Source organism: Vollenhovia emeryi, unplaced genomic scaffold (genome assembly GCF_000949405.1).
Source record: "Vollenhovia emeryi isolate VEMERY1.0 unplaced genomic scaffold, V.emery_V1.0 DF939210.1, whole genome shotgun sequence".
NCBI classification, from domain to species: Eukaryota; Metazoa; Arthropoda; class Insecta; order Hymenoptera; family Formicidae; genus Vollenhovia; species Vollenhovia emeryi.
Genome location: NW_011967156.1, coordinates 43,445 through 54,439, shown reverse-complemented (window position 1 = coordinate 54,439; position 10,995 = coordinate 43,445). Strand labels below are relative to the sequence as shown.

At 38.9% G+C, this 10,995-nt stretch overlaps 2 protein-coding genes across 2 annotated transcripts; one reads left to right on the top strand and one right to left on the bottom strand.

The window, feature by feature from the left end:
- The first annotated feature begins 302 nt into the window (after positions 1–302).
- On the top strand, positions 303–8,573 carry LOC105561136 (protein mahjong). Its single transcript, XM_012010863.1, has 16 exons — positions 303–391; positions 1,179–1,446; positions 1,836–3,191; positions 3,368–3,577; positions 3,874–4,040; positions 4,183–4,423; positions 4,507–4,629; positions 4,717–5,016; positions 5,290–5,487; positions 5,637–5,884; positions 5,973–6,224; positions 6,328–6,517; positions 6,610–6,903; positions 7,070–7,478; positions 7,605–7,844; positions 7,987–8,573. The coding sequence occupies exons 2-16, from the start codon at positions 1,186–1,188 to the stop codon at positions 8,184–8,186; spliced, it is 4,689 nt and encodes a 1,562-aa protein (XP_011866253.1). The 5' UTR covers positions 303–391; positions 1,179–1,185; the 3' UTR covers positions 8,187–8,573.
- Positions 8,574–9,331: 758 nt separating this feature from the next.
- Positions 9,332–10,982, bottom strand: LOC105561135 (cyclin-dependent kinase 2-interacting protein-like). The gene is made up of 4 exons (XM_012010862.1): positions 10,868–10,982; positions 10,433–10,656; positions 10,202–10,310; positions 9,332–9,820 (listed from the first exon to the last, which is right to left on the bottom strand). The coding sequence occupies exons 1-4, from the start codon at positions 10,881–10,883 to the stop codon at positions 9,624–9,626; spliced, it is 546 nt and encodes a 181-aa protein (XP_011866252.1). The 5' UTR covers positions 10,884–10,982; the 3' UTR covers positions 9,332–9,623.
- Between the last annotated feature and the right edge of the window lie 13 nt (positions 10,983–10,995).

Genomic DNA, 10,995 nt, shown 5'->3' with positions numbered 1-10,995 from the left:
AAATAACATCAAATTTGGTTGACCGTATCTGGCAATTTTAACGTTTAAGCATCGCGATGCTTAAACATAAAATAATCGCCAGATACGGTCAATCAAATTTGATGCTGTTAATTATTGCTGGCGACCCCGAAGATTTTTCCTGTCAGAATAGTTGAATGTTCTTTTAGAAAATAGCCTTTCGAAGCTACAAAAATTCTTTAAAAAAAAAACTCGATCTCAAACGAGAAAGTGTAATTCAAATCGAGATGGGGCGGCTCATTCGCCTCGCGCACGCGCACTCCTCTACGGCGGCGCACGTCAAAGACGCCGACAGAGCGAGTCGCGCCACTGTATATACAGTCGTCCAGGTGTAGAGATCTGTGAGCCGGAGAAACGTGATAACGTAACGCTTGTAAGTCTACAAGTCGTCGGACCGCGCGGGCGTGCGCACCGAACGACCGCGTCGCCGGGGACGATCGTCCGACGAAATCGCCGGGGAACGGTCGTCGGGCGGAGATTGTCACGCGAGACGGGCGCATCGCTCGGGAGACCTAACCTGCAAGAGACACGCGCCACACCGTGACGCGCGCGGCGAATCACGTCGCTGCATACCGTGAGCCTCGCCGCGAGTCCTCGCGATCCTCGTCGGCGCCGGCCGGGGCCGTCCGGTTTTCCGCCGCGGTTACGTCGGGCGCGAGTCGCGGCCGCGTCGGTGTCTCCCACCCTCGGACGGCACCGCCGACGGTCCCTCTGTTTATGTCGAGCCTTTTGTTTACCCGTCGCCGCCGCCGCTTTGGAGGTTATGTCGGCGGCTCGCGCCTCGTGATATTGACGGTGCTCTCGCCCCCGAGACCGGCTGACGGAACGTTTTTTCTCCCCGAGTGACTTTGACGCGTCGCGAAGGTTATAAATATTATCGACACCGAGCGCCCCGCGCCGCGTCTCGCGCGCGGTTTAACCTTTACGCCGCGCACCCGCGCGGCGAAGCCTCGCGAGCCGATTCCTTGGCGAGAGATCGTCGCGTTCCTACGCGGGGAACTGTGCTGCGCGATATCATTTCTTTTATCGTCGTGCGTGTGCGTACACCGCGCGGAATTATAAGATCTTGCACGAAATTTTGCCGCACGTTGAAATCTCGGCGAGAGCGAGAGAGAGAGAGAGAGGAGGACTTTGAAATTGATACCTAAACGTGTTTGCAGATAAATAATGGCGAATACAGAGTCGCTCGCAGAAGTGACGGATGTTGTACAGATTCTACGACAATGGGAGGAGGAACACAGCTTGCCGGCTTACGATCCCATCCCTGTCCTTCAGAGATTAGCGGATATAATAGAGCTTGAGACGGAAAATTACATGAAGATGGATCCGGATCCGTTCGACGAGAGACATCCGTCGCGCACCGATCCGGAGTGTAACTTTGGACACATATTGAAGGTTTTATTTAGAAAGGATAATTTTATGACAAAGGTGACTATTTCCAGAGCAACGTGTAATTATTCCTTGACAACTCTTGCCGTTGTAAAATCCAGCGGACGTATCGCACATTTGTGTGTTTTTTTATGGTAGCTGTAACAATATTCAAGTGAGATTCAAGCAAATCTTGCCTTTATCACAACTTGAAAAATATTTGACGGGCATTTTGTACAGTATTTTTCGTCGTGAGTTAACTCTGCTCGCTGAGTTTGCCATTGAGTAAGCAAAGCGGAATATATCGCTGTATCAGTTCTGACAGAAACGGTGGTACACGTGAAACGGCGTTTGCTTAATAACGATACTCTTGTTGTCTGTACTTAGAAATTATAATCTCGGCCCGTGAAATGTTACATATTTTAATAACGCGATATGCTTGTTTCCAGTTAATAAATGATTATTTGAGAGACACATACTGGTCCCGAGCGGGAATAACCGGGAGAGACGTCAGAAAACTGAACGTTGCTGCCTGTCGACTGATGCTGGACATACTTCCGGGATTAGAAACGTCAGCAGTGTTTCAGCCAGACATGGAAGGTCTTATACACAGATTGTTCTCGTGGGCAGAGAAGAGCATGGAGCCGTTGCAGAGCTACTCGACCGGCCTTCTAGCCGCCGCGATGGAAGTGCAGGATATAGCTACAGGATTTAGAGATCAAAATGCCAAAATGGTGCCACTGATGCTGCAACGGTTATACAAGCTGCAGCAGAAAGCGCACGAAGACCGCCAGCAGAAGGCGCACGAGGATTATCAGAAGAACGTTCGGCCGTTCGCTCACATCGGGCAGGACAGGAATAGCGTTGCCGATTGCAACGACAGCCCTGATAAGCGCAAGATACGGCCCAAGTGGCAGAAAAACGGGATAACGAGAAATCAGGATTCGCCGTCTTCCGACGAGAACGACTCGGTGCACGACGACACGCCGGCCGTCAAGAAGAAGAAGAGCAACTCCGGTTGCGAGACGCCCGTGAAGAACAGCGAGCTGTATCCCGAGATCATGTCCCCGCCTCTGTCCATCCCGAAAGGCAATCCCGTGGGTCTGTCGGTGACGCCGTCCAAGCAGAGCGGCTTGCAGTCCGCGAGAATCCTGAATGTCCCGGCGTCCGCAAGGTGCAATTTGCAAAAGTCGTCCGGCCTGTCTCAGGGCTCTAACGCGCATTTGCTGGACGGAAATTCAAATTCTTCCTGGGCCGAGATGGAGTCTTACGTCATTGGTAGCGTGCAAATGCATCCCCCTACTCTCGCGACTCGGCAGATGCTGATCCTGCGATATCTGACACCGATGGGAGAGTACCAGGAGTTCCTCGGCCACGTGTTCGAACACAACGCCCTGGACCTGATACTGAAGTACATAAACGTGCGCGAGACCAAGGACAGCAGACTCGCTTTCGAGGCGCTCAAGTATCTCGCGTCCCTGTTGTGTCACAAAAAGTTCTCGATCGAATTTCTAAATGTCGGCGGTTTGCAAAGGCTGTTGGATGTGCCGAGGCCGAGTGTCGCGGCGACAGGTGTATCCATATGTCTGTACTACCTCGCGTACTGCGAGGACGCCATGGAACGAGTGTGCCTGCTGCCGAAGCACATAATATCCGATCTCGTGACTTACGCACTGTGGCTGTTGGAACGCAGCCACGACTCCGGACGTTGTCACGCGACCATGTTCTTTGGCTTTTCTTTCCCATTCAAAGTTATACTGGAGGAGTTCGACGCGCAGGATGGTCTGAGGAAATTGTTCAACGTGGTAAGAAAGCATTGGCCATTGTTTACGCTGGCTAAGCAAAGTGAAAAGAAACTTCATATTTACTCACATGTTTAAAGTAGACAAGAAGTGGCACTGTTTATTGTGAGGAAGGTAGATCTCACCGTAGGCTGGAGTTATTCTTTGCTCGGTAACATATAAGTAAAATTCTGCTGCAGATATCGACTTTACCAATTCTAAATATCGAAGAAGAGCCAACGATAAACGACGATGAAGAGTGCGCGTCGAGGCAGATTGTACGACACGTGGCTGTTGCTTTGAAGAGATACATGGAAGCGCATTTGCATTTAAAAGCGGAGCAATTGCAGCGTGCGGAGAACGTTAGAGCTGAACGCGATACATGGCAGCCTTCATTACCACCCTACAAGGTAAGTGTATAATGAATAGTTAATTATGCATTGAAAGAAGGTTTCCTTCTCAAAGTGGTAAAGAATGGCCAATTTCGTGAACCTGCTATATAATTATTTGAAGTACAAGTTAAAATGCTTCTTTTAGCGGTTCTATTTTTAAAATTGCGTTTACTTACGCAAACCCATTAACAAGTACGACTTGCGCGTGTAATTACTTGACATTGCATTCTTTTTTTCTCTGTTATAAATTAATTGTTGCGTTTTAATGTGTTCGATAAAATATATGATATATTTTGAGACATTTATTATTTTAGGCATGCAAGTTTAGCAGCGAAGAAGTTCAAGCGAAAGTGGAGGTTCTGCAAGAATTTATGTCAGTTAGAGCGGTATGGCCACCAGTGGAAGAACTTCATCGTTTAGGTGGTATCACGTTGCTTTTGCAAATCATAGCTTTTGCTCGCGAATGGAACTATAGTGGACGGTAAGTTAATAATAAGCGGACACAGCTGTATTCATTGACAAAAGTTTATCGGATCTTTGTAATTTTGCGTTTAAAATTATATTACATGTACGAAGACACAGTGGGAGTTTTAAAATTTTGTAAATAATTGATAATTTTTCAGGGTACACACTACTTCTAGTGCAGAAACGGTCAGATCCTGTTTGGATGTTATCGCAATTTGTTCCGTTGTACCAAAAGTTATGTTGCTGCTGTGCGAAAGAGTCGACATGCCAGACATGTCGATGACGATGGCGATTAATCTTTTACTAGCCGCGGCTGAGTGTGAAATTATTGCAGATGCCGATGTACAAAGAGCAGCACTAAGGGCTGTAATTAATTGTGTATGTGCCCCCATAAATAGAGTAAGTTTTATTTTATACAAATTATTCTCTCGCGTGTATCTCCAAACTGTTCTAATTTTGATAGTACTCGATGACTTTTTAAGGTCGGAGGAAATGTAGCTAGATATTCTATAACTGGATCTGCCAAGAAGAAAGCGAATATTCACAATAGCGAAGAATTGATACAGAAAGTATGGGAAAGTGTTAGGTCAAATAACGGCATAATGGTATGTGTCTTGAGTAATTATTTTGTAATTGTATCTTAAATAATTATTTGGGTATGATTTATATATAAAATTGTTCATTCGTAACAGGTACTACTACAGTTAATGATGGTGAAGACACCTATTACTGATGCCGATAGCATACGAGCGTTGGCGTGTCGTGCGCTAGCTGGACTAGCACGTAGTGAGAAAGTTAGGCAGATTATTAGTAAGTTACCAATGTTCACGAATGGGCAAATTCAGTCGCTTATGAAGGATCCTATCTTACAAGAGAAGCGTCAAGAACATGTTACTTTCCAAAAATATGCCCTCGAATTAATGGAAAGGGTGTCCGGTAAAGCGAAGCCAACGGGTGCAGAATATGAAATTTCCTTAGTCAGTTTACACAGGGTAAGTTGCTTGTAAACTACATATACGCACACGATACCCCAGTTGCATATTTTTCAATTATGAATTCTTTGACGTTAACTTGTTTTTAACATCTTCAGAAGTATTTATTTCTCTTTGGTATATTAATTTATATTTTCTCGCAATTGTTCGATCGATCATGTAACGATTGTAAATGAAAAGTTTTTTTAGAAAAGTTCCTCTTGGTGTTGAGCGAGTTCAGTTTCGCCTTCGTGTTATATGTATGATTAATTCTAAACGAAATGATTTTTTCAGGCAAATGTTGTAGCACAAACGAGAATACAATATAATGAACAACAGCTTAATCAATTGATATATCAGCACCTTGTGTCAAAGGGTTTAAATGAGACGGCTAGTTTATTACAGAGAGAAGCAAACTTGGAATCATCTGCGATTATGAGAGCTGCAATAACATATCAACCTTTTACATACCGAAATCCTGCGAGTGTAACTGTAAGTTAAAATTATGATCAATAAGATCTTTTTAAATCTAGATAAAAGATTCATATATGTATATGCACATTCTTCTTTATAATAATTGTAAAATAACACATTTGTATAAGATATATGTTACGAGTATCAAAATGTTATTTTTTTTTTAGCCAAGGAATAGTTTTTCTCCAGGTGCTCCTGCTAACTTGTATAATACAAGTAGATGTACACAAAGAGAAACTACTTGTAGAAACAATACCACTCCTACATCGTCATCTCGATTTATATCCCATACCGGTACATGCACTGGTTCACCGGCTGTGAATAATAACATCCGATTAAAACTTGCTGATTGCCTGAATCAAAATGTTATTTCGAACAATGCAAACCAGCCAATTAAATTACAAATTAGTCAGAAGTAAGTTGCGTCTACTTTCTTCAATATACCTACAGTTAATATTCCCCTATTTTTACGTATGTAAAATTTGATTGTTGTTTTGTCGTAGGAAATTGATATCATCCGAAAGGCAGCCTCTAGTCATTCCAACTAATTATCAATCTACGATACAGCCCCAATCGACTAGCTGTAGATCTTTACAGAAACAGATTTTCAGAGATCCCGGAAGTGGCGGAGGACCTGGTATAGCCTCCTCTAACGTATCGGTTACTCTTGATTCTATTATCACAGAATATTTAACGAATCAACATGCTCTCTGTAAAAATCCTATGGTAACGTGCCCACAATTCAATCTTTTTGAGTAAGTAATACTTTTCTATTTATGAATAAAATAGTTATACAATGTAAGTAAAGTGCGATTGCTTCAGTTTTATTTTATGTATGTACTTCAATTCATATTGCAGACCACACAAATGTCCAGACCCGTGTACAAAAAATTCTTCACCTACAAATGTAACGACGAGATTAACAAAACGAGCATTGGGAATAGACGGTAGAAGATTAGATAGAAGACATATTTATAGTCGTTTTTGTCCTATAAAAACTTTTCGGCCTACAGAAACGGGAGGAATATTTACCTGTTGCGCTTTCTCGGTAAATTTTACTTCACTGTCAACTGTTCTTCCGATTCTCATAAACTGTTGTTTCATATGTCTCTCTCTTTTTAATTGTACCATCGAATGCAGCCTTGCACACAATATCTCATTTTGGGCACCCATGCCGGAGACATCAAAATGTTCAATGTCCACTCAGGAATGGAAGAGGCAACTTACCAATGCCACGAAACGTATGTGTATCACATGGAATGTAACCAGCGTGGTAATCTCTTGTTGACCTCCACTGCTTGGAGAAGTCCTATGTCGGCGCTCTGGGACATCGGAGCATTCTTCGAAATGAAGCTACCCTTCGAGAACGAAGATTATGTTGAATTTGGCAAGTTGCAAGATAGAATAATTGGTACCCAAGGAGAGATCGCGACGGTAAATATATACTGACTTTATTGGTATTGAATTTTATCAACTGCATTGTATAATGCAAATGACATTGTTTTGAGCTAATAGCTAAGAGGAGCGCTTTAACTTTCCAGTTGCATTAGATTTTAAAAGATCTTAATAAGACTATAATTTCACATATTTTCTATTACAGATATATGATATAGGAACTGGAAAATTATTAACAACCTTGACACCATCCATCTCGAATCAATATACGAAGAATCGGGCAACTTTTAGTATGAACGACGAATTAGTACTTAGCGACGGCATATTATGGGATGTTAATTCGGGCAAAGAAATTCATAAATTCGACAAATTAAATCAAACGTTAAACGGAGTTTTCCATCCGAACGGGACAGAAGTTGTATCTAATACTGAAGTATGGGATTTGAGAACGTTTCACCTACTTAAGACAGTTCCCACTCTCGACGACATGGAAGTGATTTTCTCACCAATCAACAATATTATATATGCAGTCGCATTAGATCAAGACAATGAAACCGATTCTCATTATTCGACTTCCTTCAAAACACTAGATGCTTTAGATTACAGTAACATTGGTAAGTGAGAAGCATATTATAATATACACGAAATATATTGTTACTATTTCAAAGATAACGCTTGTACATTTTTTAACTTTATCCTGTAAATAATTTTCTAATTAATTATGTATATTAATATTTCAGCAACTTGTGATGTGAAAAGAGGAATTTATAGTCTCGCCTGTAACAAATATGACACTCAGATTGCAATAGTAGAAAATCTGGGTGAATTCTCTAGCATACAGGAATCCTGTGCTAGGTTGTACGACGTTGGAAGAAGAAGAGACGACGAGGATGAAGCTGATGAGGATGACGAGGAAGATGATCTTGATGCTACCGATGATGATGGCGATGATGATGGATCTGATGATAATAATGCAGATGGTAAAACTTGATATTATTGTTATATATTTTTGAGATATCTCAGTGTGCTCTGCGAGTGTCATAAGTTTTTATATATCTATAAATTAAATTATAATGTTCGAATATGAGACTAGAATTGATTTGCATTCCCGTAAAAAAATAGATGGTGATAATGCTGGCGCAGACAACGGCGATGACAACGATCAGAACAGAGGAAACAATGATGGCGATGATGATGGTGGAAGCGGCGATGATTCTGGTGACGATTCTGGTGCAGATTACGACCCCAATGTCGATATTCACGATTTGTCTGATGATTTCTCTTTGTCGGATATGGATGATCTGGAAATAATGTTTTCATGAACGTCATTCAGAAATATAATTTTGTGCATATACATATATATATATATACATATATAATAAGTATTGAAAAAGGAATTTTATCGTGGTTATTAATTGAATATTCTAAATGTATATTTACAGCTAATTTCAACTATTTTGATGTAATTTAGACGCCCTATTGATTTTATGTGGAAGTACTTTCTGTACTTTTTCAAATTATAAAAAAATGATTGTAAATTACCATTATGAATTTTCTGTTTGATTATTGAATAAAAAAACCATGTTGTATGTTCTTTTCAATAATACGTCATATATTAGTTTGCGACATATAAATTAAGGCTGTATATATGCGTGACAACCAATGTAATTTCGTGACTTGAAATGAGAGCGATTTTTTAAAAATAAGAAAATTTTGTAATGTTTTTGCATTAATGTTGAAACTAGCGCAATTTCTTCGCTTATTTTTTAATCATGAGTTCTCACCATTACGGAAAATGTATGACATTTATTAACATCTACTTTTTACCCACAAATGTGGAATTAAGAATATTCTTGTATAATTTTTATGGATATTATTGATTAATGATTATTGCTAATATACATATATTCATATTAATTAGAGTTTCAACATTAAGAATATTTAATAATAGGAAGTAACTGATTAGGAAACAGTACTGCATCAAGTGAAGTAATTCCTCCCCTTATCTATTCTTCTCTTTCTTTGTTCTCTCTTTCTCATCTTTTATAAAAAATTATAAATTACAAACTTTTATCGTACGTGTTTATAATAATAAAGTAGCATTTTAAAAGAACATAGATTGTATATGAGAAATCTGTTTATTTCAGAAACTAACTACACTATTTATATATACATATTGTATTATACAATATATATTTAATTTCATTTAATTTCTAGTATTACATTAAATTTCTTTCTAACGACTTTTGCCACTTAAATGTTTCAGGAAATTGGAAATAAAAGAAGAAGGGCTATATTAATATATTTTAAATCACTAATAAAAATTTTTTAATATCAAGATAAAATATTTAAATGCTTGTCTTGAATATAACAATAATAGAGGAATCTCATTGAATGCTTAAAATATGATTATTCTTTTGTTAAATAAGAAAATACAATATACAAAGAAATTTGTATTATCGCAATACATTTTTATATAGAAGGAATAGACAAATAAAAGTTTAAAAAGAAATGTAGAAAAACTTATTTTAAATAACCATAACTGTACACTAATAGAATCGGAGTTTAAACAACTTTGTTCTCTTCATTGCTCAAAAAACTGAAATAGTTATCAACTATCGTATATTAGGTTATACCTGTACCGATATTAAAATGTTTTAATTTGAATCTGCCTAATATGAATAAAATTGCAATTCATCGTTACTTTACTAACTTTATTAAAATGAAAAAGAAATGAAATGCTGCATCGAGAGCTTTTATCATCTAAGGCCAACTTCATTAAGAAACGATTCCAATAAAATTGTTAAATCTTCAGTTAGTGAAGGCTCGTACACCCATGCTGCAATATGGAGCATCTTCGACGATTCCGTATGATTGTGAGCAACATTTTCAACTAATTTGCGTTTCAATTTGGCCTCCATATGATATGCTTTATGTATAGTTTCTGCTACCTCACCTAAACATTTTTTAAGCGCACACAGTAACATTACAATCAAAATTATAATAAAAATATTACAAGTACTCTCATCATATACAAACAAGTTTCTAGTAAGCAAAACGTTAGCCATGTTTTAGCGATTTGCCAGCAGATTCGAATGGAATAACAGATTGGCGCCAACTATGTTCTTATTAAGCTTGCATTCCGTCAACGGAGCCTGCCAACATCATTTCAATATTTAATAATAAAGTAACAAATTCTACTAAATTTCTGTAATCAATTTGCCATTATATTCCGTTAGAAAATTACATTTCTGCTGGTATTTCCACACAACATTTTTAGCAAACATTTTGCAAAGTGCGTTCTTAACAAATCTGACTTGCTGAGGTCGTTTCTTACCAAACTTTGTTATCGGCCATGTTACGAACAATTTGTCTACAGTTTTATGCAAGCCCGGTACAGTCGTTAGTTGATGTTTAATTTGATCCAGGTTTCCAACTACGACGTCCTGTAAATAAACTTTTAGTTATTTAGATCAATAAATACATATACGCCAAAATGACATGGACCAGTGAAGCATAAAAATGGTAAAGTGTTGTGGTAAAAGAGATGCTCAGGTGAAACACTTGCCAGATCGTCACAAATGTTTTCCAACTTGTCACATAAATCTTGTAAAGCCTCGGAATAACTTTCATCGCGTTTTTCCCGCTTTATTTCTTTCAGATAGGCGAATCCTTGGCTATGAAGATCGTTCCAATGCTGTATATTCTTATGAATATCCACAGCTAAGTCATGTACCAGACGTTGGGTTCCTGTTAGGTTTCTCCCTTTAAATGACTTAGAAGAGACTAAATCTGTAATAAATTGATTTCAGTAAGATGAGTAAAAGTAGAATGCATCTCTAATTCCATTGTATTTTTTCGTTGATATTTAATATTTATTAATTTTTGCAATAAGGGCTACGATAAGAACTCGACGAATTTACAGGTATAGATTCTTTAGAGTTCAACTTTATATTTGTAAATTTTATACGACATTAAACTTATAGATTAAGAATAAACTTACGGATAGGTGAAAGCATCTTTTATTGCCAGAAAGATGCAATCGTCGCTCTACACTTTGCATTCTCTTACAACTTGTACTCCGAGAGCTGCCACCAGCTGCCACGGCCCAGTGATTGGCGAATGCAATAC

What these genes read in the sequence shown, in the direction of transcription:
- LOC105561135 (XM_012010862.1), bottom strand. An exon ending in AAAACATTTGTGACGATCTG is followed by an intron (nt 10,311 to 10,432) that starts GCAAGTGTTTCA and finishes GTTTATTTACAG; the next exon opens with GACGTCGTAGTTGGAAACCT. An exon ending in ATGGCCGATAACAAAGTTTG is followed by an intron (nt 9,821 to 10,201) that starts GTAAGAAACGAC and finishes AAAAATGTTTAG; the next exon opens with GTGAGGTAGCAGAAACTATA.
- LOC105561136 (XM_012010863.1), top strand. Translation starts at nt 1,186, where the DNA reads ATGGCGAATACAGAGTCGCTCGCAGAAGTGACGGATGTTGTACAGATT. An exon ending in TGAGGAAATTGTTCAACGTG is followed by an intron (nt 3,192 to 3,367) that starts GTAAGAAAGCAT and finishes ATTCTGCTGCAG; the next exon opens with ATATCGACTTTACCAATTCT. An exon ending in CCTTAGTCAGTTTACACAGG is followed by an intron (nt 5,017 to 5,289) that starts GTAAGTTGCTTG and finishes TGATTTTTTCAG; the next exon opens with GCAAATGTTGTAGCACAAAC.